The 27,708-nt window shown below is 45.7% G+C and overlaps 1 protein-coding gene across 1 annotated transcript in view; it reads left to right on the forward strand.

Annotated features, from left to right (window-relative positions):
- PHEX (phosphate regulating endopeptidase X-linked) overlaps nucleotides 1-25,233 on the forward strand; it is a 154,559-nt gene extending 129,326 nt beyond the window's left edge. The window contains exons 16-22 of the mRNA XM_056861762.1: nucleotides 1,878-1,932; nucleotides 6,439-6,506; nucleotides 19,410-19,540; nucleotides 20,004-20,069; nucleotides 20,184-20,288; nucleotides 22,703-22,779; nucleotides 25,013-25,233. Of these exons, the coding sequence (XP_056717740.1) occupies nucleotides 1,878-1,932; nucleotides 6,439-6,506; nucleotides 19,410-19,540; nucleotides 20,004-20,069; nucleotides 20,184-20,288; nucleotides 22,703-22,779; nucleotides 25,013-25,115 (605 nt within the window). The 3' untranslated portion in view covers nucleotides 25,116-25,233. The remainder of the gene's footprint in view (nucleotides 1-1,877; nucleotides 1,933-6,438; nucleotides 6,507-19,409; nucleotides 19,541-20,003; nucleotides 20,070-20,183; nucleotides 20,289-22,702; nucleotides 22,780-25,012) is intronic.
- The last annotated feature ends 2,475 nt before the right edge of the window (nucleotides 25,234-27,708 follow it).

The following is a 27,708-nucleotide window of genomic DNA, read 5'->3' on the forward strand; positions in this document are numbered from 1 at the left end:
CAGTAGTACTTTATTAGGAGCAAAAAGACAGATTAAAGAACTGACTACCTACAGGCAGGTAAGGCTGATAATGGCAAACACAGGCAAGTTACATGCTTAAAGGCACTACGGGCTGAAAAGGTAAACATCGCTAGGCAACCCCGAGATAGCTGTTCCCAGGAAGACAGACTGAACAATACCACAGCTGCAGTAAACAGGATGAGCGAAACTGTACACAGACGTTCACAGGCATGAGAACCAAGGACTCAATGTGTAGCCAAAACCTGGCCTAACTCATGTCAAGAGCCTTTACTCCAGCTAAAAGGCAAAAGGCCTGACATTTCTTTAAGAAATGAATGCCCTGGTAACTCAGTTGCCACTGTGAGGTAGCTAGGCAATCACAATAATATTGCCAGCCTTCAAACCTTGGTTTCTGTTAGTAAAGGCCTAGAAAGATGGGGGCTGGGCCATTTCCAAGGCTATTTTGGCCTCCCAGTCCATCCCTGCTCCTCTCCCTCCTCTCCTGGAAGGAAAACTCATCAGGGCCAGACACAGCAGCAACCCTGGGTAACTTGCTTCCATGCAATTTGAGCAGTTCTCACAGTTGTGGCAGTGGCTACAGACAAGCTGATGCCACCCAAGTCACGTGGGCCCAGTGGAAACTTCCACACAACTTCCACAACTTGACTGGCCCCAGCAGTGGCCACAACAGATTCACCTGAGCAACTTGCTAACACGCGACTTTTGCAACTTGGCCACACTTTTCCCAGGGAGAGGCTGCCAGGGGCAGAAAAGGAGGAATAGCTGAGGGCCATTGTGGTTAGAATTTCAGACTAGGATCTGGGAGAACTGGGTTCAAATTCCCACTCTGCTATGGAAGCATGCTGAATGAATCTGGGCCAGTCACTCTCTCTCAGCCTAACTGACTCGGAGGATTGTGATGATAAAATGGAGGAGAGGAGAATGATGTAAGCTGCTTTGGGTCTCCATTGAGGAGAAGTAGGAGTATAAATTAAGCAAATAAATAATAATGAAGCTGATGACTTGGGGGCAGATAAAAGAACAGTTGGTGGGTGGGTGGGAATGAGAGAAGGAAGCAGGGAAAGGAGAGAGGATATGGAGTATGACCCGTACCAGCCAGCTTCATGGGGCCTGGGAGAGGGGGCCCAAAGTGGTGGATTCCTTGTCCTCAGTGGGGTCTGGCAACCCTAGGTCTGCTAGGAGGACAGTAAGAAGAAATAGTGAGAAGGAAAAGATACAGGGGGAAATAAAGTAACCTCTGCATGTCCTTGCTTTTTCCCATTTGTCCTTTTCTATTATATTTGATGAAATATACCTCTAAGCAACAGTGGAATCTCTCAATAAGATTATTAGGATCATTTTAACTGTGGGGATGCATATCAATGAGTGCCCTTTTGATATTATTGGCCATTATGCAATTTGCTCCTAGACCATCCAATCATCCTTTGATGCATCCAAGGAACCAGATTTGGGTAATGGGGTGACCTACCTATGGAAAACATTCTTCAAGCCACCGCACAGATACGGTGACGCTGCTAATGTCTCTATGTGTGATCGAATAAGCCATTCACTTGAGCATTCACCCAGCTAGTTGCTTTTAATTGCTACCTATTTTAGAAAAACATTTTGCTAATGCTTTTAATAGCTGTGTTTAATTTTTGCCTGTCTGGTGATATCTGGCTCATTTGCAAGGGCATGTTGTGCTTCTGATTCATATACATAATGTGAACTATTTGATTAGCCCTGTTGAACTTAAGTGGGAAAAGAAAAAAACCCTACTTGGACCCTACTTTCTAGAAATGTCTTAGAAAATTCTTGGCTGTTATTATTCTGAAGCACTGAATTTACTTTTATGCTTCATATTTTTGTTATTACAGGATTCCCAGCAGGAGAACTCCAGAAGCCGTTCTTTTGGGGAGCAGGATATCCTAGGTAAAAGAAAATAATCCTGTAACTGAATATGGGTGCAAGAAAAGAAAGCAGGAAGAGAAATAATTTGACAATAGTTTGATATGCTGGGCCAGCTCGTATTATTTATGGTACACAGTAGAAAGACTCAGAGAAAGCTGGCAACTGTAAACCCTGAAGAAATGTACAGTTTATGTTGTGTTGCTATTTTTGTACTTAAATACAGAACGATATTTAAGGATGGTATGCTTTATTCCCAGAGCACAGGATGGATGTCTACATACTAACATAACCACCAATTTATTTTGAAAATTCATAATAACTGTTTCTGTGTTGCTGTGGTTTTCACTTTGTGGTGTGAAATCCAATGTCTTCATGGAAGCAGGACTCAAGCAGCCTATTATTATTTGTTTGCAAAACCTCCCCACCTACAACAATTTGGGCTGAATAGAAATCTCAAGGGAGCATTCTTCTTATATTAGCCAAACAGCCTCCTACATGCTACCATTCAGCACAAAATACTAACCAAAATCACCACCGAATATCACTTCAGTGGGACATGAGGCAGAAACAATTGCAGGCTAATTAGATAGGTTTTTTTGCTTGTTTTGCATTAACAAAGCCCTTATACAGTGTTTCATAGTCAGAATCATGTTTGCGCCTCAAAATCCATTCGGGTCAATCGAGTGATAGTTTCAGTGAGCACTGGATTAGGTGTATGAGTGTTTCATGTCTTTGAGGCTCTAGCTCTCAAAGCACAAGGCTAGTTACTACCCTGGCTAAGCCTTATCTGTAGGATTCAGCTGCCACTGATGCAAAAGGGGATGGGAACAATCCCCCCCTTTTAAATGTACACTTGGGCATAGTTTTATCATCCTTGCTCTATGGTGTATTCAATTTGTCAGGTGGCGAGGGGAGAGAAAAAGGTACAGTAGTTACAAAAATAATATGTATGGTTCTACCTTGCATCGCCCAGGACAGTTGTGGAGGGCTACTCTCTCTTCTAGATATTGAGTTGGATCCTATAGATCCTCTACATCATCATCATCATCATTACCTTTATTAGGCATTTACATCAGCATACATTAACAGTGGAACTTTTCTTCAGTGCAGAGAGCCTTTCTCAATCAGTGCAAGAGCTTCTTCTGCAAGAGGAAAGTTGCTATGCTTGATTCAAGTTCCACTGTTAGCAGAATAGTTATGTAGGACACAACCCATTGTACAGTACATGCAGTGTTCTGTATCTGATGCCCTTTCAGCATTTCTTCTTTCTATGGATATCGGGGCCCAAGGCTCTGATCTACTACTACGACTGGTAAGCAAGCGTTGGGATCCCAACTGCCATGGAATCTTGCTGGATGACCTTGGACCAGTCACGTACCCCCTAACCAACCTTACACGGTTCTTGTAAAGATATAATACAGGAGAGGAGAACAATGCAAGCCTTTTTTGAGTCCCCACTGAGGAGAAAAGTGACATATAAATGAAGTAAATAAATAAATGAATGAATACCCCTCCACGTGGTCTGCCTGCCTCTACATATTACCTGACAACTCCTCATCTCTGTAGAGCTTTTTGCTTGGCTAGATTGAATGCTAACCCTTCTATGGTAATGCAGGGCAGAATTCTGAATATACCATACTCAGACAGGATCTGCCCTTGCTTTTCTGGCTCTGTTGACTCATGAGCCCATGCCCTTTTGGAATGCCACTTTTACGAGGAACTTCGATCGCACTATATTTCCCCCTTTTTAATATACAAATCCAATGCCTCTGTGACTGACGTAATGCCTTTTTTACTAAGCGACAGGGACCCCAAGGCTACGTTGTCAGTGGCAAGATTTGTTTCAGTCCTTATATCCCTCCAACACTAGATATATGCTGCTCAAGATCAATTGATCAAGGAGCTTCTAAGGGATAAATGAATGAATAAACAATGACAGGCCCTAGAAAGCTGCAGGCAAAGACTCGGGTGATTAGTTCAAATCAGTGTATGAAATTCAATTCTGACTTCACTCATATTATTATCCCCTTTTCTTTTTCTCCCAGAAACTGAATTGCAAACATTCTGGCAGCATTATTTTATGACAACTTGAAATGTTCACCGATATTTCATGACATTACACCCACTTAAGTACCGTCAGAAGCTTCATGGCTACAAGTTCTGATTTTATGTTACACTTCTCATGCAATATATGTATTGTTTGTGACCTGGGGAGACAATGGCTGAGAGGATCATACATATAGACAATGCAATCAAAAATCTGAGCAGCCTTCCTCTGAAGACCATACTGCATATCACACAGTGTAATATTAAATAATAATCTTGACATTTAAGGGTATTCTTCTATATTCTTCTATTGTTGAAATGTGTAATTTTAACCTTCAGTCTATAATGGAAGTTTGGTCTGGTAGCAAACAAAAAGTCAGTAGAATTTTTTTATAAGTTTATCACATATAATGTACTTTTTGTGGAAGAAATAGCAAAAGAAAATGTTGCCATGACTCAGGGAGAAGTTAAATCTTTTCTTGTAACAGAACTTGTATATATTGGAACAGAACTTGTATATATTTTTCTTGTAACAGAGCTTGTATATTTGACTAAAGATTATGTTGCCTCAGCTAACTATGAAATGTTTAAAGTTCCAGAAGAATGGAATAAAACACATACAAATCTGTCTGGAATGAACACTAGCAGATGGAACCCGATATATTCTGCACTGGACCTTAGCTTCTGCATTTTTCTTGTGCTTTATTTAACATTCTTGACTTGCAAATAATGTCACTGTTTTGCCCCCACTTCTCTTAAACCCCAAACGATACCTTTCATTCCCTGACTGAGCTTTCTCCCTTGCTGTTCACTGTTCTTGCATGTTTTTAAAAATCTCATGGCATTCACCTCTTCGCTACTGTATTTGCAGTTGCAATGCTAAAAACACTTTCTCATCAAATAGACCTGAGTAGAATTCTAAGTAGACCTACTTGGGATGACCTTCCTATGGGTTTTTGTGTAGGCTGTTTAACCCACTTTGACTTCTGAATGAAATGGATTTTTTAAAGGTTTCACACATCTTAAAGGTAAATCACTGTCATCCCACCTTAATTCAGATTTTCAAAAACTTGTTTTGCTCCAAGGTTTTTTGGTTTTTTCTTTTTGCACTGCTGAGTCACAGAAGACTCTCAAGTGGAAGGTCTGTCATGCTTGTAAAAGCACCACCCCTCTTTTTCCTTACCTTCCCCCTGCCTTTTTTTTCAGCTGAAAGGGACATTTCTTTACAATGACAAATGGACGAATCAACAACTAAATTCCATTCACAGCAGGTATCTTCCATTTTGTCTCCTAAGAAGGAAATGAACATCTTCAAACAGGCAGGCTGAATGAAGTGAGGGGGAAACACTCCACCTTTTAAGAATATGGGGTGAGAAAAAAATCTCTGAACCTCACACTCTAACTGCGCTGTTGTCTGAAAAGGAAACAGTCTGTGTTGGCACCTGCTGCTTCTCAGCATTCCCACCTCACATCAGAGAAATGTGAGGCAGCAATGGATAAAAACCAGGATAAAAGTTCTGGATAAAAGGGGATCCTAGACATCCTATAAAAACTCATCACTAGAAAATTGAAGGGATTTTTTATTTCTGCCTTCTCTATTTCTTTTCCCTTTTATGCCTTTGGCTAACTCACACTGTGAGCCTGGGGACAGGGGTCTGTGTTGGCACCTGCTGCTTGTATCACTAAATTAAAACAAAAATGCTCATTAAACATAACCAACATAATATTTTGGGATGCTTCCATTTCCCACCCTGGTAGATCTGGCAATAAATAATTGATGCATTTTATTTATAGTGTGCCTTATTCTAAATTTAAGGTAATTTATAATCTTTAGCCTTTCTGCACTGTTGCCAATGTGAAAAGAAAAAGTACAAACTGCTTCTGAGAATGTAATTAGCTGTCATCCTATTTTATCCTTTCTTTATCTCTTGTGGTAAAGGAACCTGTTTCTTTTGCATCCCAATGGCACATGTGAGATTTAGCTTCTTGGGATTTTCTGGAGTGGGGAATCAAGAATGAATGATAACAAAGGTTCTTTTTGAACTATTGCAAATTTACCATTCAAATGTTATTTGTCTACTAATATAAAATCTCCAATAACAATTTTAATTAAAATATTTTCAGTATTTCAGACATTTATATGAGGAGCATGTGTGTCTTTCAGTCCTTTGGTATGCCTTCTTGTATATTTCTGCAGTACTTCTATTTCTATTTCTTTGGTACAATCTAAGCTGTACAATGAGCTACTATTTTGATATTTCATATTATTAGCCACATTTTTCCTAATAGCAATAATTTTCTTCAATTGTTTCTTAAAGCAAAATTTTTCTTCCTCCCTCTTTTGCACTTATTGAACTAAACATCTTTGAGTTTAAATTTTACATGTAAAAATAAGCTCCACGTTATTCCACTGTCTCTTCAGTCTGTTTTGAAGTTCTTGAGAGTGTGTATTTTGAAAGAAGGTGTTCCTTTATGTTACAGGTCTTTAAGCTATGGTGCCATTGGAGTAATTGTTGGGCATGAGTTGACCCATGGATTTGATAGTAATGGTGAGTAACTGCCTGGGTGGATTCTTCTTCTTTATGGCTTTATTGAAAATAAAATATTACTTTAGTCCCAATCCTCTTTGAGATGGATTTAGATAAGTAGATGTTTTATTTCTAATATGAGTTTGAAACATTGGCATAATTACTGTTTTGTTTGTTTATAATGATTACCAGATAAATTGCTCTTAAGTACAAAATTGATATAATAAAATTAGGAGAACGTGTTTTGTAGTGATGTCCATTGAGATCCCATCCTTTTATTATGGTTTTAATAACAGCAGTAGCAAGTATGGTAGGGTTGCCAACCTCCAGGTACTAGCTGGAGATCTCTTGCTATTACACTGATCTCCAGCTGATAGAGATCAGTTCATCTGGAGAAAATGGCTGATTTGAAAATTGGACTCTATAGCACTGAAGTTCCTCCCCTCCCCAAACCCCACCTTCCTTATGCTTTGCCCCAAAAACCTCCCACCAGTGGTGAAGAGGGACCTGGCAACCCTAAAGTATGGTAAGAACTACACATCATATGGACTGTGGATTGTTCAGTGAATTAAAGATTTAAAAATAATAGGAAAGGGTTATTCTGATTAATTATGTATCCTGTTTGCAAACATTAAATCAAGCAAACAAACCCATGGTTGCCATCTATATAATAATTTACTAATGAATTTGTGGTGTTGACTCTGATGGTGATAAAGCCTCTGGAGAATTTAATTAAACTATCCTAATATCACAAACAGAGTTGGAAAATTACCGTTAGCTCTTATCCTAAGGCAGGGGAGGAGTCGAAGGCCCAGGTGAGGGATAGTTAGAAGAAGCAGGGGACTTGAAAAGGAGAAAGCAGGGGCCTGAAAATCAATGAGAATGGAAACAAGAGAGCCTAACAATGGAAAATAGATAGAGTTGCTGGCAACATTTAGGGTGTGAGGACTGGCACACTGGTGTCACGCAAGCATGCTGATGTCAATTCTGGTGAGATCTGGAAGTGACATCATGGGATTCTCCAGAATTCACAAAAACTCTATGGTTTTTGCCAGAAGTGACATCAGTGCACTGGAGTGATGCTGGCACATGTCCCCTGTTAGCCGAAATGCTCTTTAAATGGGGAAATTAGCGAGCAAGTGGCGAATTACAATATTTATTTTTATAGCGGTATCGCAACCTTTGTATACCAGAGCTGGTATTCTGTGACCTTTAGAATGACGACAGAGACAATGGAATCCAAATTAAAAGAGTTTATGTTTTCAAGCATTCAGTGGCGCAACACAAACACAGAGAATCTAAGAAATCAAAAGGTAGTAGAGTAAGGACGGATGCCAATGAGGCAGGAGATCGTTGGTGGGGAAATACTACACCTTTTCTAGTAGAGGAGTTGTCCCAAGTTCCAGTAGACTAAGACAGCAGAAAATAAAGAGAGGGCAAGGGGTTCCCGTAGACTCGACCGGCGAGGCGGGAGGGAGCGTGGTCAGGCTGCGCAAAACCTTAACCAACAGAGTAATGGCAAAGATGCCAGGGAAAGACCTAAGGTAACATTATGGCAGTGGGCTACCCCAGATATACTGTTTCTCTGGGGGCGGGGTGATAGGATTACCCCTCCGAGGTTCCCAGGTGACAAAAGGTGACAAAGGACTTAATGTCCGGTTACTGGGGTGTGGAGATTGGAATTTGGAAATCTATTCTAATTCCAGTGGCTTGTGCAACCCAAGAGGAACCGGGAGATTCTCGCTGATGGGCTTAACGATCCTACAACAAAAGGCGCGATCATAATAACGTCCAGAGATCACGATCTCACATAGCTGGAAGAACGAGTCATCTTAATGTCTCTGAATGGCTTAGCTTAAGCAGTTCGATGTTGCAAGGGAGGGGAAATGCAGATGCAGGCTACGTGCTTGTGCGCTTTCACTGACATAGCTTCTGCTGGAACGGAGATGACCAGGAACATGGCGTCTCTCAGGCTCCCTGGAGGTTGCTCTGGCCTCGGTCTCTCAGCTGCCAGCTGCTCGGAACACACAGGAGCAGACTTGTCAGTTTCACTGGCGTGCGCGCTAGCCTTCCCTGTAGTGTTAAGGGCAGGTGCATGGCTGGAACAGGGCGCACATGTAGACTGTTTGCAGGTGCCATGACCAGTCTGGGAGATTGGCACTCATGGGCTGTCAAGGAGGTCCGGCCTGCCCTCCAGCAAAACCGGTACCTCCTTGGGTCAAAAGTTGCCAAACTCCCCACTGGGCTTCAGGACTCTCCCTAAAGCACAATGCGGATAGACTCTGCTACCTTGTCAAGGAGACTCTGTCTGCTCTCCAGCAGGCCGATTCCTCTGTAGTTCAAAGTCACCAAATGTTTCCCTAAGGAAACCCAAATTCCTTACTGTGCTCCAGGATTCCCCCTTTGAGCGTAGTACAGGTATTTCGCTACCAGCTCTCAATTCCAAAGGGCTGGCTTTCCCAGGGATGAGCTGAGAGCTACTCTTCCCCAGCCAGTTTCCCAAAAGTCAAAACAAGCAAAAACCGTCCCTGCAGAGTAGAGCTTCTGCCAGGGGAGGCTTATTGCCACAAAACACTAGGGTAGGTGGTTTCTCACACACACACACACTCAGGCACTTGGATTTAGCCCTGAGACCCAAAAAAGGTTTCTCAGACTTCAATATAAAGTCTATAAGTTTATTTAATAAAATGTGCTCGTTACAGAAAGGAAATTATTTGTGAGAGCAAAATAGCATGAAAACAAGAAAGTCTAACAATTGTTAACTACACAGTAATTCCTAAGCAGATAGGCGAGGCTTTGCAAGAGGTTATAAAGACAAAAGGACTTGTAGCCAAGTCGTTACCAGATTTCCAATTGTAAGGATTGTTCCCATCTTGCCCCTTCTCCCTGGGGCAAAGTGATGCAGCATGAGGCCATGTCAGCATGTCCCCAAAACTCCATGAAAACTATATCAGAAGAAGTTTATTCTTATACCTTCCGAATTCGTCAGCTGGTGATCAAGCAGCCAATGAATTCCTCAGGAAAACAACAAACCAATTTCATATATGTCATGTCACTAGCCAACTCTTTGAAGACAAGGGATAAATTGCATTCCTGCAGTAAATGCAAATCATCAGGAGACCCCAAGAGTCAGCGAGGGCTAAGGTGTGACAGGATGTATCACCTTGGAGACAGATGGGCCATCAGTGAGCAAGCTTCAAAGGGAAGGGGGTTTGAGAGAGTTCCTTCCCCCCCCCCCCGCTCTCACAGATTACAAACAGAGCTTTGAAATGCATTTGCTAGGGGTAACTAGGCCGCAGCCTGAATTAAAGTTTGAGCCAATGTTGTGCAGTATTGTAGCAAAAGGAAATGCAGGGTGTATTTCCTTTACATCTTTCCCCTTGGGGAGATGAAACTACAGAAGCAAGCTGAGTTTCATCTTAAGGAAGGCTTAATCTACCACAGTCAAGTAAAACCACATAACTTCTACATTGGGACACAAAACTACTACCTAAACACACGTGAGGTACATTGGTCTTAGAGCAGCCTGTATACTCATGGCTGCACACTTAGTCAAAACACATACAGGCAAAACACATACAGAAAGCAAAGCAGGGTTAAACATCAGAATCCACATAAGCTCGGGAGAGAAAATCAGCAATCTTATTATCCTTCCCCTTAATGTGTACAATGTCAAAATCAAAGTCCTGCAGAGCAAGACTCCATCTAAGCAGCTTCTGGTTTGTGTTCTTTACCCTATCCAACCAGCACAGAGGAGAATGATCAGTTTGCAACTCAGATTTCTGTCCCCACAAGTAAGGTCTCAGCTTGTTCAGGGCCCAGAAGATAGCTAAACACTCCCTTTCGATTACAGCCAGGTTTCTTTCTCTGGGGAGTAACTTTTTGCTCAAAAATACTACAGGCCGCAGTTCTCCCTGAGGGTCTTTCTGAAGTAACACAGCTCCAATTCCGGAATCTGAGGCGTCGCTTTGGACAAAAAACTGTTTATCAGGATCAGGAGCAAGCAGCACAGAAGATTGTACTAGAGCTCGCTTGAGCGCATCAAAAGCTTTCTGGCACTCCTCAGTCCACACAAGCCTAATGGGCTGCTTTTTCCTACATAGCTCAGTCAGAGGGGTGGCCAGAGTGGAAAAGTGGGCGATGAAACGTCTGTAGAACCCCACTAGGCCAAGGAAACATTGGAGTTGCCGCTTCGTTTTGGGCCTAGGCCAGTCCTGAATACTTTGGACCTTGGCTTCAAGGGGTTGAATCAGACCTTTTCCCACAACATGTCCCAAATATTGTACAGAGCCCAGCCCGAATTGGCACTTCTGGGCTTTCACAGTTAGGCCTGCAGACTTCAGCCTCCCCAAAACTTGTTCAACGTGAACCAGGTGGTCTTCCCAGGTATCGCTGTATATGGCTATGTCGTCTAAGTAAGAACAGGAGAATTCATTGAGTCCATTCAGCAGAGAATTGACTAACCTTTGAAAGGTCGCCGGGGCATTTCGGAGACCAAACGGGAGAGTAACAAATTCATAGAGTCCGAGGGGAGTAGCAAAGGCAGTCTTTGCTATGGACTCGGCCTCCATGGGTGTCTGCCAAAACCCTTTAGTCAAGTCTAAACAGCTGATGTACTGGGCCCGCCCCAATCTCTCAATCAAGTCATCGATGCGTGGCATGGGGAAGTGGTCAGCCACTGTGAGGTTATTAAGTTTCCTATAGTCAACACAAAACCGTATGGAACCATCAGGTTTGTTTACCAGTACCACAGGAGAACACCAGGGGGAGGTGCTTGGTCTTATAACCCCCATGTCCAACATCGCTTTTATTTCTTCAGCAATAGCCTTCCCCTGCTGAGGGGACACTCTGTAGGGTGGCACAGCTACTGGGAAAGCATCACCAGTATTAATTACATGTCTGGCCATCTGGGTCTTTCCTGGCAAGTTAGAAAAAGTGTCCCCAAATTTACTCAAAAGAGCATAAAGTTGTTCTGCTTGTGTGACACTCAACGCTGGACTTAGCAGCAGCTCCTCTAAGCCACCAGGCTGTTTGCATGCGGACAAGAGATCAAACGGCTGTTCGTCAATCTCGGCTTTGACCGCAAACATTCCAGGGGCCCTCTCATAGTATTTCTTAAGCGAATTTACATGATACAGGCAGGGCTTGGAATGTTCCTGGGGGCAGTCCACCAGATAGTTAACCTCATTTTCTCTCCTGATGATTTCACCAGGCCCGAACCAAGACAGCGTTTGCTTATTTGGCTTCACATGCCTCAAAATGAGTACTTTGTCTCCAGGTTCAAATTCTCTGACAGCAGCAGTCCGGTCATAATACTTTTTCTGAACCTGTTGGGCACTCTTCAGGTTCTTCTGGGCAGTTTTCCACACATCACTCAAAGTATTCCTGAGTTTGCTCATATATTCGCACACAGAGCGAGGCCCCACCTCCAGGGTTCCCTCCCACTGCTGCTTTAGCAGATTCAAGGGGCTGCGCATTGACCTGCCAAAGACCAACTCATTTGGGGAGAAGCCCAGGCTTTCCTGCACAGTATCCCTATATGCACACACCAAGAACAGCAGGTTCTGATCCCAATCAGCTTCATGATCCAGAGCATATTTTTTCAGCATAGTCCCAATAGTTTTGTTTAATCGTTCGATCAAACCATTTGACCAGTGAATATAAGCAATGCTTACACGATGTTCAATGTTAGCCATTTCAAACACTTGCTGCACCAATTTAGACATAAAAGAGCTTCCCAGGTCGCTCGCTATGGTCTTAGGGACCCCATAGGAGCAGCAAAGGGTTAACAGGGCCTTAGCAATGCTGGGAGCTGTTATGCTGGCCAGGGGGATGGCATCACAGAAATGGGTGCAAAAATCAACCATGGAAAGTATGTATTTTTTCCCTGTTCTAGTGGGTTTATTGAAGGGGCCTATGATATCGATCCCCCACTTTGCAAATGGTTCCCCTTCGATGGGGGAAGGCTGCAGGGGGTACCTGGCATGATCTCTGTCATGCCCCACCATTTGGCACACTTCACACCTTCGCACATACAACTTTACATCATGATACACATCAGGCCAATAAAACTGCCTGGAGATCTTCTCCAGGGTATGCTTGATTCCAAAGTGGCCCCCAAAGGCACATTCATGGGCCATCTGTAGCACACTTGCCCTGTGCACCTTTGGAACTACCAGCTGTTTTCGTGGAGAGCACTCTGCTGCCAACTCTTTGGGGTGAAATTCTCTATACAATAATCCCTTGTCAAAGTAAAATCTCACCCTCCTGTCTGAAACAGCTCGAGGCATTTTCTTAGCCTGTTCCCTGCAGGAGTGCAAAGAGTCATCATCCTGTTGAGCTTTCACAAAGTCAGTTTGGTCAGAGTCAAAAGGCAAAGCTGTGGGCAGCCTCCCTCCCCCCTCAACTGCATCATCTGCATTAGAAAGGGTGGTAGCAGCTTGGCTTTCTGCTTGAGGAGAGGGCTGTGACAACAATATTGGGAGAGGAGCTTTCCCCCCCCCACCTTCGTTTCCCTCAGAGTCTTGTTTATCAAAGAGAAACTGTTTGTAAGCCAAATCATTTCCCACCAAACACTTATGTCCACAGTTCTTGTTGTGCACCAAGACAGGCAGAACTCCTGACACATTTTTATATTCAATTCTGGCATAAGCGATTTTGGCTTTGATGGGCTCACTTGCATACGGTGTGACCCAAATCTCACGCCCCCCCTTTAGTTGATCAGGTTCTATCAAACTTTCACGAACAGAAGTAAGTTCTGACCCAGAATCCCTTAACCATAGGACCGTTGTATCATTCACCTTTAACTCACAGCTGAAAGTCATATTGGACCAGCAGGGTTGTCTTGGGTCGATGAAAGCCATCCTCACCGGCTCCATGGTAGTTGTCAGCTGGGCAGGAGCAGGCTCGCGTTGTCCTTCCTCCGGTCTCAGTTGATCCTCGGGGTTACTTGAAACCGCTGCTGCCGGTTCACACCTGTCAGCGCTGATCTCTGTTTCCCTGTGCTCCGCTGTAGGCTGTCGCGTCGCTTCCACCAGCCGGACTCGAGGAGCAGGGGTGGGGGGTGTTTTCTTTTTCTCCCGTTCCCTCAACGTAGGGCAATCCTGTTTCTTGTGGCCTTTTTCTTTGCAGTAAAAGCAAAGGCCCGACTCGACGGAGACCCGCTGGTGGACGGCGGCAGCTGGGGGGTTTGCTGCTGGCTTTCCCGCAGGTCGCTCTCCTCCCCCCGCCTTCTTCCCGTGGTCCTGAGTAGGCCCTCGTGAAGGCGCTCCTGTGTTGCTCGGCTTCCCAAATTGCTTTTGCCGATTCATTCGCATCTGGTCTGCGAGACTAGCCGCCTCTGTTAAGGTCGCCGGGTTTTTGTCCTTCACCAAAGCTGTCAATTCTTCCGGAAGCAAACGATAAAATTGCTCCAGAAGAATTAACTCCGTAAGTCCCTGGAACGTTTTCACATTTTCCGCACTTATCCAGTGTTGAAAGTTACGGGATAACCGCGAGGCCATGGCTGGGAAGGTGTCTGTTGTGGACCGGTCTATTTTCCTGAAAGCTCGGCGGTAGGCTTCTGCAGACAGGGCAAAATGTTGCTGTGCAAGCCTCTTGAAACTGGTATAGTCCTGCATTTCATGGGGGGGGGCAAATTACCCATGAGGTCGAGGAGATTCCCAGAGACTTGACCCCTCAAAACCCTCATCCAATGTCTCATAGGTATACAAAAATCCAGGCAAAAATCCTCAAAGAGGGAGAAATATGCGAGGAGGTCGTTCCCATCTTTGTACGGCGGTAGCAAAGATTTGTTGGCTCTCCAAGTTGCAAGAGAGTCCCTTTGGGATCGGGCCCGGTAGGGAGAGAAATCCTCATCTTCATCCGAAGTGTAGTAGTCTCTCCTTCCCCTCCTCCCCCGCTGTGGGCGTCTCGGGGGCTCAGAGTCTTCCCTCCCTCCGTCAAGGCCGCCCCTCCGCTGGTCTTGGTGCCGCTCTGGGGAAGGCGTCCTGCGGCTGGGGCTCTCCCCCGCCCTTCTATAGGCCAGGGGGTAAGATCGCTCCCGGTCGGGGTGAGGGGAATGTTTCCTCTCATCTTCCCTCCGAACATAGTCTCTCTGGTGGGGCCGCCCCCTCTCTTCCAGCTCCCGGGGTCGGGTTGCAGGGGAATCCGCTTGGAAAGTCCTTCCCTTCCCCCTCTCGTTCTCACCGGTGTAGTCAGCCGGGCTGTAATGGGTCACCTTCTGTTTCCGAGGCTGCCCCCATTCGCGTTCCCATTTTGATTGCATTTCTAGCCATAGCTCTCCGTCTTGCCTCTGACTGCGCCGGGGTTCCTCCTCCAGCGCGTCTGGGTGCTGCTCGCTGGCCAGAGGGTCAGGGTCACCGGCCCTTGAGGTATCAGGGAAGAGGGCAAAGGTGTTGGGCAAAGGTTGCTCACCGATGTTGTTATCGGCATTCAAACGCAGTCGCCTCTCCTTCCAGCGGCTTGCCCACTCTTCCTTCGGGTAAGTCCAAATAGTGGGTTCAGCTACCGTTTCTTCCAAAAGGCCGGTCTGGTCGACCGTCTCCAGGCTGCTTTCCTCTCGCCTCTCAGGTGGAAGCTTGCCTGTCGTCATTGTCAAATCCTAACTCACACTTCCAAAACAATAAACACTTGCTATTGCTCCACGCTGTAATTTCAGCACAAAATTAGTTCAAAGAAACCTTTTAGGGTCCCAATTCAGATCACGCACGCTGCCACCATGTCAAGGAGGTCCGGCCTGCCCTCCAGCAAAACCGGTACCTCCTTGGGTCAAAAGTTGCCAAACTCCCCACTGGGCTTCAGGACTCTCCCTAAAGCACAATGCGGATAGACTCTGCTACCTTGTCAAGGAGACTCTGTCTGCTCTCCAGCAGGCCGATTCCTCTGTAGTTCAAAGTCACCAAATGTTTCCCTAAGGAAACCCAAATTCCTTACTGTGCTCCAGGATTCCCCCTTTGAGCGTAGTACAGGTATTTCGCCACCAGCTCTCAATTCCAAAGGGCTGGCTTTCCCAGGGATGAGCTGAGAGCTACTCTTCCCCAGCCAGTTTCCCAAAAGTCAAAACAAGCAAAAACCGTCCCTGCAGAGTACAGCTTCTGCCAGGGGAGGCTTATTGCCACAAAACACTAGAGTAGGTGGTTTCTCACACACACACACACTCAGGCACTTGGATTTAGCCCTGAGACCCAAAAAAGGTTTCTCAGACTTCAATATAAAGTCTATAAGTTTATTTAATAAAATGTGCTCGTTACAGAAAGGAAATTATTTGTGAGAGCAAAATAGCATGAAAACAAGAAAGTCTAACAATTGTTAACTACACAGTAATTCCTAAGCAGATAGGCGAGGCTTTGCAAGAGGTTATAAAGACAAAAGGACTTGTAGCTAGGGCTGTCAATTCGGTTCGGTCCGAACTGAAAATCAACCGAATTTCCCCTGATTCGGTGATTTTCAGTTCGGACGTATCCGAACTCAAATCTGGCGGGCAACCGGGGGGGCCGAATTCAGCGAGTTCGGGAGTTCGCGAATAAATTCAGCCAATTCGGCCCCCCCTTCAGGGGAGCCCGCTGAAAGGCGCGGGCTGCCCTTTAAACTGATCTGCGCCTCCCAGCTGGGAGGCTCAGATCAGTTTAAAGGGCAGCCCACCTCCCTTCAGCGGGCTCCCCTGAAGGGAGGCGGGCTGTCATTGAAACTCATCTGCACCTCCCGGGCGGGAGGCGCAGATGAGTTTCAATGACAGCCCCCCCCTTCACGGTAGCCCGCAGAAGGGAGGCGGGCTGTCATTGAAACTCATCTGCGCCTCCCGGGCGGGAGGCGCAGATGAGTTTCAATGACAGCCCCCCCCTTCAGGGTAGCTTGCAGAAGGGGGGCGGGCTGTCATTGAAACTCATCTGCGCCTCCCGGGCGGGAGGCGCAGATGAGTTTCAATGACAGCCCCCCCCCTTCAGGGTAGCCCGCAGAAGGGAGGCGGGCTGTCATTGAAACTCATCTGCGCCTCCCGGGCGGGAGGCGCAGATGAGTTTCAATGACAGCCCCCCCCTTCAGGGTAGCCCGCAGAAGGGAGGCGGGCTGTCATTGAAACTCATCTGCGCCTCCCGGGCGGGAGGCGCAGATGAGTTTCAATGACAGCCCCCCCCTTCAGGGTAGCCCGCTGAAGGGGGGCGGGCTGTCATTGAAACTCATCTGCGCCTCCCGGGCGGGAGGCGCAGATGAGTTTCAATGACAGCCCCCCCCTTCAGGGTAGCCCGCAGAAGGGAGGCGGGCTGTCATTGAAACTCATCTGCGCCTCCCGGGCGGGAGGCGCAGATGAGTTTCAATGACAGCCCCCCCCTTCAGGGTAGCCCGCAGAAGGGAGGCGGGCTGTCATTGAAACTCATCTGCGCCTCCCGGGCGGGAGGCGCAGATGAGTTTCAATGACAGCCCCCCCCTTCAGGGTAGCCCGCAGAAGGGAGGCGGGCTGTCATTGAAACTCATCTGCGCCTCCCGGGCGGGAGGCGCAGATGAGTTTCAATGACAGCCCCCCCCTTCAGGGTAGCCCGCTGAAGGGGGGCGGGCTGTCATTGAAACTCATCTGCGCCTCCCGGGCGGGAGGCGCAGATGAGTTTCAATGACAGCCCCCCCCTTCAGGGTAGCCCGCAGAAGGGAGGCGGGCTGTCATTGAAACTCATCTGCGCCTCCCGGGCGGGAGGCGCAGATGAGTTTCAATGACAGCCCCCCCCTTCAGGGTAGCCCGCTGAAGGGGGGCGGGCTGTCATTGAAACTCATCTGCGCCTCCCGGGCGGGAGGCGCAGATGAGTTTCAATGACAGCCCCCCCTTCAGGGTAGCCCGCAGAAGGGAGGCGGGCTGTCATTGAAACTCATCTGCGCCTCCCGGGCGGGAGGCGCAGTTGAGTTTCAATGACAGCCCCCCCCCCTTAAGGGTAGCTTGCAGAAGGGAGGCGGGCTGTCATTGAAACTCATCTGCGCCTCCCGGGCGGGAGGCGCAGATGAGTTTCAATGACAGCCCCCCCCTTCAGGGTAGCCCGCAGAAGGGAGGCGGGCTGTCATTGAAACTCATCTGCGCCTCCCGGGCGGGAGGCGCAGATGAGTTTCAATGACAGCCCCCCCCCCCTTCAGGGTAGCCCGCAGAAGGGAGGCGGGCTGTCATTGAAACTCATCTGCGCCTCCCGGGCGGGAGGCGCAGTTGAGTTTCAATGACAGCCCCCCCCCCTTAAGGGTAGCCCGCAGAAGGGAGGCGGGCTGTCATTGAAACTCATCTGCGCCTCCCGGGCGGGAGGCGCAGATGAGTTTCAATGACAGCCCCCCCCCCTTAAGGGTAGCCCGCAGAAGGGAGGCGGGCTGTCATTGAAACTCATCTGCGCCTCCCGGGCGGGAGGCGCAGATGAGTTTCAATGACAGCCCCCCCCCTTCAGGGTAGCCCGCAGAAGGGAGGCGGGCTGTCATTGAAACTCATCTGCGCCTCCCGGGCGGGAGGCGCAGATGAGTTTCAATGACAGCCCCCCCCCCCTTCAGGGTAGCCCGCAGAAGGGAGGCGGGCTGTCATTGAAACTCATCTGCGCCTCCCGGCTGGGAGGCTCAGATGAGTTTAAAGGGCCCCCGCGCGCCTTCAGGGAATCCCTGAAAGCGCGCTTCGGCCGAATTTCCCCCCGAACTCCGGATCCCCCCGAATTACCGGGGATCCGAAGCGGGGGAGTTCGGACTTCGGCACGTACCGACCCCACAAGGGTCAAATTCGGCCGAATCCGAACTGTACCTAATTTTTTTTTTGACAGCCCTACTTGTAGCCAAGTCATTACCAGATTTCCAATTGTAAGGATTGTTCCCATCTTGCCCCTTCTCCCTGGGGCAAAGTGATACAGCATGAGGCCATGTCAGCATGTCCCCAAAACTCCATGAAAACTATATCAGAAGAAGTTTATTCTTATACCTTCCGAATTCGTCAGCTGGTGATCAAGCAGCCAATGAATTCCTCAGGAAAACAACAAACCAATTTCATATATGTCATGTCACTAGCCAACTCTTTGAAGACAAGGGATAAATTGCATTCCTGCAGTAAATGCAAATCATCAGGAGACCCCAAGAGTCAGCGAGGGCTAAGGTGTGACAGGATGTATCACCTTGGAGACAGATGGGCTATCAGTGAGCAAGCTTCAAAGGGAAGGGGGTTTGAGAGAGTTCCTTCCCCCCCGCTCTCACAGATTACAAACAGAGCTTTGAAATGCATTTGCTAGGGGTAACTAGGCCGCAGCCTGAATTAAAGTTTGAGCCAATGTTGTGCAGTATTGTAGCAAAAGGAAATGCAGGGTGTATTTCCTTTACATGGGCTTACACCCCATTTCTCTCCTCCATTTCCTCCTGCTGGCCAGGAGGTCTCTCATTATAGCAGGAGAACTGACAACCCTAACAGTGGAAAGAGAATGTTGTCTAGAGGGAAAGGCAACACAATAGAGGATTGTTTCTTGAGAGGAAGACTGACAGGTAACGAGAAAGGAGGAGATATGCACATTGTCACAAGCTGTGAGATGTGTCCTATTTCAGTATGTCACAAATTTCACATGAGTTAAAGAATGCAAAATTCTTCTACATGAGACCATCCTTCAGAGGCATCTGTTGATTCTGAATATTGGCTCGCTATTTGCTAACAAAGATGAGTGGCCAGGATTAGGTTCTGCACTTGCTGCTGCCATTTTTAAGACAAACAAAGGCACTAAGGAGTGTGGTCCTGTGTATCTTAGAGAACCACAATACTGCTGCGACTATAATACTTGAATCAGGTGTTTTGTTTTTGTCTTTTGGGTGATGTAATTCATCACCCAAAATTCATATACTATTTTCAGATCTGTGGCTGTTTTTATTTGATCAATCCTCATATTTTATATTAAAAATTACAAATTATGTTAAAACAATCCTTTCTTTAAAAATATGCAGGACGTAAATATGACAAGAATGGAAATCTGGATCCTTGGTGGTCTTCAGAATCAGAAGAAAAATTTAAAGAGAGATCAAAGTGCATGATCAATCAGTACAACAGCTATTACTGGAAGAATGCTGGCTTGAATGTATGTTTTTTAAAATTCCTGCATATGTCTTTCATTATTCTTTTCCAGTACCATGGAAATAGTTGCATGGGGCAGGGGTAGAGTTGTCAGCCAGCAGCTTGCACCTGGCAGGAGACTGAGGTGCAGGAAATAAAGGGCATTGCTGCATTGATGGTATGATGCCATTTCTGGGCTGAAACCAGAAGTGGCAGCACGCCGCTCTTGGGTTCAGCAGAATCCTATAGTGTCATGAAATCACTTCCAGATTCAGCCCAGAAATGACTTTATGGCATCGCTAGGATGGCAGTTTTCTCCCTCACCCCCCACACTGGCCTGCTGAGCAGCAGAGGAGGATGGGGGGGGGGGGTTGCTGGTGGGAATTCTCTTTCAGAAGCCAGAGAGTTGACAGGCCATGGCAGGGAGCAGTTATGAAGCAAAAGGTAGGAAAATCACTTATAATTATTTATTTATTTTAATCCTTCAGATAAAAGGAAAGAGGACATTGGCAGAAAACATTGCAGATAATGGCGGTTTGCGAGAGGCTTTCAGGGTAGGCAGCTCTATTGCTTCTAATCTCACCAAAAAATTTAAAGCACAATGTTGCAGTAACAAGGGCTGGTAAACTTCATACCTACTCAGGTGCTCTCATTGTACTTGTCATCAGGCATACAGGAAGTGGATTGAAGAAAAGAGACAAGGAGAGGAAGAGGCCCTATTACCCGGCATTGACTTCACCCACAATCAGCTCTTCTTTTTGAGTTATGCTCATGTAAGTAGTAAAATATGGCCTTTCAGAATGGATGTGCATATTTAGCTGTTCGCTGTGCAGTGAACAGACAATTCTGCTTGATTACAAAACTGTATTAACTCAGACCTTGAGTTCAACTTACTTTTTTGTAACTTTCACCTGTTTCCTTTCCTTCTGCCAATTCCCATTGTCTGTTCCTGAAAGTAGATAAGACCATGACTGTTATTAGCCCTGGAAGGAAACAGGTGATTTGTAGCAGTTCAAGGAGGGTAATGAAGAGCCATTTGGGTTATGGTGCTCCTCATTATGATAAACTCATAATGTGAAATGTAAAAAAAAAAAAAAAAAAAAAGGGGGGGGGGGCTCCCTGTAAGAATGCAGAGTGCAGATGGCACAGAGGAACCTGTGCTGCTGCTGAGGAAATAAAGTTCACACAGATCCTTTTTATCTCAATAAACTAATATGAATCCTTCGTTATAAGGAATTCCACTCTAGACAGGATAGAGTACAGATAGCATTCTAAACTAACTAGCTAAACTAGAATAGACACAGTAGATGAAGAGAACTTTGACTCTCGACAGCTTAGCCCCTAAAACTCTTGTTGGTCTCTAAGGTGCTTTTGGACTTAAATCTAACTGTTCTATACTTCACACCAACACAGCTACCCTCTGAAACTATCTCCCTGAGCGTAGCAATCTATACATCAAAGGGACAGCACCTGATCAGTGGAAAGGAAGGGTCCTGACCTCTCTAGCTCACTGGATCTATAGTTTTCCTCTGAAGTATGAGACTACATTGAAAAGTCCTTCACTTCCAACACTAGCTAAGAGAGACTATATAAAAGTCCTTGCCCAAGTCATTGGGTTAAAAATCTCACAAAACAAGCTTGAGAATTATATAGGCCATTAACGCATGGCCATAATCAAATTTATTTGTCCTCGGTGTATCTCACGTTTATGTTCTTGCATTCAAAAAATTGAACGCACGGGGACATAAAACAGGGACAAACAAATTCGGCTGCTTTTCCCCCAGGTAGAAGTCACTGCCCGGCCCTGGCCAGGAAAGCAGCGGCGGCACCTTTTCCTCCCCCCCTCCCCCCCCCGGCCGGCGTTTGAAGCTCACCTCCAAGCAGCCTGCTGCCTGGATCCCTGCTGTCAGAGGGCAAGAGGCGGCAGCCCCCTTCTGGCGCGCCAGGTCTGCGCACTTCCCGCCGCCACAAACCTTCACCGGGCAGGCTGCTCGGAGGTGAGCTTCAAACGCCGGTGGGGGGGCAGTGTGGGGAGAGGGGGAGAGAGAGGCGGGAGTGGGGGGTTAGGGGAGGAACAGGAGCCGCCGCTGCTGCTCTCCCTGCCGGGGCTGGGTAGTGTCTTCCTCCCGGCAGGGAAAGGAGCCGCCGCCGCTGCTGCCAGGGCCCAGAAGTCTCCCGGTGGGGAGTCGATCCGGGCGCCTGGCACGCACGGGCGAGCTCCTTCCTCTGTTGCGCGACATTCATTTAAGTCGCAATAACAGAGGAATTAGTTCTCCCGGGAATGTAGCGAAAGGCAGAGGGGTCAACGCGCGCTTGTGGAAAGCACATGCGTGGGGACCTTGCCAATTCGCTGCATGCCCGGGAGAAAAGAGGGAGAAAGCACCCATGCGTTAACGGCCATAGTGTCTTCCCTCTTTCAAGACTGTGCTGCTTTTCTTGAATTGTGTAAAATTTCCTAGTACCTGGTTTTTTTAAAAGCACAGTTTGGTTTCTTGCATAGTTGAGCGGCAATTAATGTCTATGGGCTTTTCTGCACCAGGTTTTTGCTGCTGCTCGGCTTCTTAACTGCACTGATTTTTCCTTTCCCTTACTTGTCATTTGTTGCCCTCCCAGTTTTTCTTGGGAGTTTTTTCCTGTGTGTTTTTTTCAGACTACCTTTGCAACAAAATGATATTGTATGTAGTAAAGGTAGTCCCCTGTGCAAGCACCAGATCATTACTGACCCACGGGGTGACATCACATCCCGATGATTACTAGGCAGACTATGTTTTACAGGGTGGTTTGCCATTGCCTTCCCCAGTCATCTACACTTCACCCCCAGCAAGCTGGGCACTCATTTTGCCGACCTCAGAAGGATAAAAGGGCTGAGTCAGCTTTGAGCTGGCTACCTGAAACCGCCTTCTGTCGGGATCGAACTCAGGTCGTAAGCAGAGCTTTTGACTGCAATACTGCAGCTTACCACTCTGCGCCATGGGGTTCGGTTGATATTGTATGTAAGGGAGAGGAAAAACTGATGCAACCAAGCAGCAGCGAAAACCCAGTGCGGAAAATCCCACTGATTAGGACAGGGAAATATATTTTTAAAATAGCATATTCTCAGTTTAGACTGTGGGCCAATTTAGAACTCATGATAAAATTATGATGCAAGACTGGGGGAGTTTTCCATTTATTTATTTGTTTGTTTTAGGTGAGATGTCATTCCTTTAGACCAGAAGCTGCCAGAGAGCAAATCTACACTGGAGCTCACAGCCCTCCTCAGTTCAGGTATTTTAAGGGTGATTTTTCCCACTTGCAGAAAAGCAAACATCTGGAAATATCCTATAAACCATTTACCATAGTGCATGTGCTTTAATCTTGCTCTGAAACCGCTCATTCTAAAACATTTTGAATGACAGTTACTCTATTCATAAATAGATTTCTCAATCGTGCACATTCCTCAGGTTCCAACCAAATATTTTTATGTATTTATTAAAATATTAGTTTGTTTTACTATTATATCGCACGCAGAATAAACAGCAAAAGGTGATATTAAAATAGTAAAACAGCAGTAAAATATCCATGATAATAAAATAGCAGCGAAAATGACCTTAAACCAACCAGTTGTTGTCGTAAATAGGTCTTCACCAATTAATTATTCAGACTGTGCCATCTGCGTGTAAATTTCTATTAATGTAGGGCAGGAATTGTGGATGAACACTTTGAGCTAAAGGGGCTCGGATCCAAACAGCTACTTTAGGCATACCCAGAGGCTAGTGAGCACACGGCCCTCTCAAGTTTTTTGTGCATTTTTTTCTTTAAACGGTCATACCATAATTTGCTTTTCAAAGTCCCCTGAGTTTCAAAGCAGGTTGCTGTGTAATATGAAATAAAACCCAAAGCCCAAAAGACCCTCCTCTCCCTCCAAGCATGTGAAACTAGAAACAGTTGGGATCCCAGCCCAGGAGTTCAGGATATATTGATTTAATCCATGTCAGATATATTTTGATGGTGGTCCAGCATGTTGCATTTCCTGCTGGAAATGGAGAACACCCATAAATGTGGCTGTTGTGCTTTTTTCCCATGCAGAAGTCTTCCTGCACCCACATCACAAATGTTTTTTAAGATTTCCATTTCAGCAGTGCTGTTGGAACCAGTGTGATGTGGTGGTTGAAATGTTGGACTAGGACTGGTGCGATCCATGTTTACATTCTTACATAGCTGTGAAGCTCTCTGGGAGACCTTGAGCTGGACACTCTCTTTCAGTCTAGCCTAACTATGTGAGAAAAAAAGTGAATGCTAACCTGAGCTCACTGGATGAAGAGCAGAAAAAAATCTTAAAGTATAACAACTTGAAGTCCTCTGGATCTCCACTTTTATCTATAAGTGACTCTGGTGTCCCAACAAACTGATTATATTACTTGATGGCACAGTTCCTTTCACCAGGAAGGTGACAGGACTCCCCTTTCACCTTGCTTATCTATGCTCTCAAAGGTTGAATTCCCAAAATGTCCACTTCCTGCAGAATGAGGGAGACATGAGATAGAAAAGGTTACAGTACCTCAGTGGATTAGAAAATTCAAATTTCAGTGATACATGCTTTCTTCAAAGAGTCAGGCAGTGAAGCTAAACGGCAAAAGCTAGTTTTAAAGGGGGACATCAAACAAGACGGTGAAAAGATGGAGAGGCAGCTGACCAAAGGTGTTAAATGAGCTGCTCTTTCTAGAAACCACACATAGTGAATGTGAACATAAAATACAGATTATGATCACACCAATAGTGTGATCATAACAGCAACTCAGGAAAAAGATCAGGATAAAATTACAGGTGCCACTGTCAAGATTTCTGTTTAATATGCCACTGCATGCAATGAACAAGCAAGATATCATAATGCAGAAAAAGCCAGGATGAAAAATAATACGGTGGATTACAATACCATTATACAAAGTAATGAAATAACCTCGTCAAGAATATTGTGTGCTTAATTGGTCACCCCATCTCCAGAATGAAATTGCTGATCTGAAGGCAGTTCTGACAAGGGGTGACTAGCATAATTAAGAGAATGCATAAAGAGCAGTGTGAAGGGGGATTGACAAGATTAGTGTTATTTACTTTAGGAAGCAGATTAATAAAAAGGAGACTAGAAGTATATATCATTATGAATGCTGCTGGGAAGACACCCTCAAGCTTCTCTTATCTGTACTGCATCATCAAAGTGTTACAGGCATGGCTGTGCAGTTGCTGTGGTTTTACTTCTTTTATCAAAGGCAAATGCTTGCATAACCTGCCCCTGCTGGGGTAGGGAGTAGGGTAGACAGGGGCACAATTTCAGTAGTTTGTACTCCCAGGGAAAAAGTTATTTACAGCCGTGCTTATTTTGTTCTCCTCTCCTCATTACAACTGCTCTGTGAACTACTCGGCAGGAACAAACAAAATCTCCAGAAATCCAGCTATTGTGAAGAACCTTAACTCCTATGTCACTTAACTCACGTTAACGTTTATCTTATTTTTCTCTCTCTAGAGTTATTGGTGCCATGAGTAACTTTGAAGAGTTCCAGAAAGCTTTTAGCTGCCCAGCAAATACTACAATGAATCGAGGTGCCGACTCCTGTCGGCTCTGGTAGCTACTTCTCTGGAATCCTGTGCTGAGATCATTCCCTCCTTTCAGCCATGCCAGACTGTTGATGAGCTCCTGCTGCTTCAGAGCACTGTTGCCACCTATGAACAAGTTTTGCTTTTTATGTGCCTTGTGATCTGGGTGGCTAACCAACCTGCCCAATGTAATATTTGCTTGTTTAAGATGTAGGCACTATTTAAAATATAGGACATAGGAAAATGACAGGCCTCATTGAAGAAACATATAAAGATGGGGGCTCCTTATGGATTATTTTAATAATAAATTCCAGTCCTTGCCATACACCCTGATTATTGTGTATGCATCTTTAGACATCTTAAATGACTGTGCCCTCGAACAGTTGGTCATAGACCCAACCAGAGGGGAGCCAATCCTGGATTTAATACTCTGTGGTGCTGCCAGTGACTTAGTGCGGGATGTGGATTGAGCCAGTTGGCAATAGTGATCACAATGGCATCAAATTTAATTTATATGCAAGTGGGAAAGTGACTGGGAAATCTCACACAATTACCTTTGACTTTAAAAAAGGGAACTTCTCTAAAATGAAAAAAACTGGTAAAGAGGAAGTTGAAAGGAACAGTTGAGAGGGTTAAATCTCTTGAAAAGGCTTGGGGGGTTACTCAAGTCCACATTACTAGAGGCTCAGCTAGCTTGTATACCGCAGGTCAGGAAAGGTAGTAATAAGTCCAAGAGGTCACCACCATGGCTAATGGGTAAGGTGAAGGAAGCAATTAGAGAAAAAAAGTCTTCCTTCAGAGACTGGAAGGTTTGCCCAAACGAGGCGAACAGAAGCAAACACAAACTTGCACAAAGGAAATGCAAGCAGATAATTAGAGATGCAAAAAAAGATTTTGAGGGGTATATTGCTAAACACATCAAAACAAACAATAAGAAATTTTTCAAGTATATTAGGAGTAGGAAACCAGCTAGGGAAGCGGTTGGACCACTGGATGACAATGGGAGTAAAGGAACTCTAAGGGAGGATAAAGCGATTGCTGAAAAACTAAATGAATTCTTCTCATCTGTCTTCACTGTTGAAGATACAGGGCAGATTCCTTCTCCTGAACAGAGATTTTGGAGAGGGGAAATGAAGAACTGAGGCAAATAGTGGTAACAGTTTGTCTAGAACGTCTAGACAAACTGCAAACTAAAAAGTCACAGGTGTCAGGCCCTGCCTCTCAGCCTTAGCCTGACCTTGCTCCCTGCTGGCTCCTGATCCGAGCAGGCCAGAGTTTGGCTCGATGTCAAGGCCCTGGTCACATGCGCCTAGTTCTCATGTCTTTGTATAGTAGCTGTATCCCGCTTTCTATGCCCAGTATGATATGTCTATCCTGTTTACCTCAACTACCACAGCTGCATAGCCATGTTATGTCTTCCTACCATGAGAAAGCTTATCATAATTTCTACTTGCCTGTTTACCTTTGCCTGTCCATCGTTGAAGTCTGCTATGCATTTTAACTATGTATCATTGCCCTGATTCCTTATTAGTAGCCTTGTATGCCCAGGAGGCAGTCGGCTTCTTACTTTGTCTACTTTTGCTCCTAATAAAGTCTAAACTGCTTCAGAGCCTTTGCCTGGCTGCGTTTTGCTTGAGAGATGCTGAGGACAAACCCCTGAGTCTGACAACAGGGACCAGACGGTATTCATCCTAGAGTTCTTCAAGAACTAAAATGGGAAATTGCTGAACTTCTAACAAAGATATGTAATATGTCCCTTCGATCAGCCTCTGTACCTGAGGACTGGAGAATGGCCAATGTAACACCCATTTATAAAAAAAAAAGGTTCCGGGGGGACCCAGGAAATTACAGGCCAGTTAGCTTAACGTCTGTTCCAGGTAAATTAGTGGAAAGCATTATTAAAGATAGAATTGTCAAGCATATAGAAGGGCAAGGTCTGCTGGGCAAAACCCAACATGGCTTCTATAAGGGTAGGTCCTGGCTCACTAACCTATTAGAGTTTTTGATAGCGTCAATAAGCATGTGGACAGGAATGAGCCTGTGGATATTGTGTATTTGGATTTCCAAAAAGCTTTTGACAAAGTCCCCCACCAAAGACTGCTAAGCAAACTTCATAGTCATGGGATAAGAAGACAAGTCGTCTTATGGATTGAGAGCTGGCTGAAAAAGCAGAGAGTAGGAATCAATGGTCAGTTCTCACAGTGGCGGGATGTGAGCAGTGGGGTGCCTCAGGGATTTGTGTTGGGACCGATGCTTTTCAACCTGTTCATCAATGACCTGGAGTTGGAGTTAAACAGTGAAGTAGCCAAGTTTGCAGATGACACCAAATTATTTAGGGTGGTTAAAACAAAATCGGACTGTGAAGAGCTCCAGAAGGATCTCTGCATACTGGAAGAATGGGCATTAAAATGGCAAATGAGATTCAATGTGAGTAAGTGTAAAGTGATGCACATTGGGGCAAAAAATCCCAAGTTCACATATGCACTGATGGGATCTGTGCTGGCAGCGACAGACCAAGAAAGGGATCTTGGGGTGGTAGTGGATAGCTCAATGAAGATGTCAACCCAGTGTGTGGCTGCTGTAAAAAAGGCAAATTCCATGCTGGCCATAATTAGACAAGGAATA

This window comes from Euleptes europaea, chromosome 16 (assembly GCF_029931775.1).
Source record: "Euleptes europaea isolate rEulEur1 chromosome 16, rEulEur1.hap1, whole genome shotgun sequence".
Taxonomy (NCBI): domain Eukaryota; kingdom Metazoa; phylum Chordata; class Lepidosauria; order Squamata; family Sphaerodactylidae; genus Euleptes; species Euleptes europaea.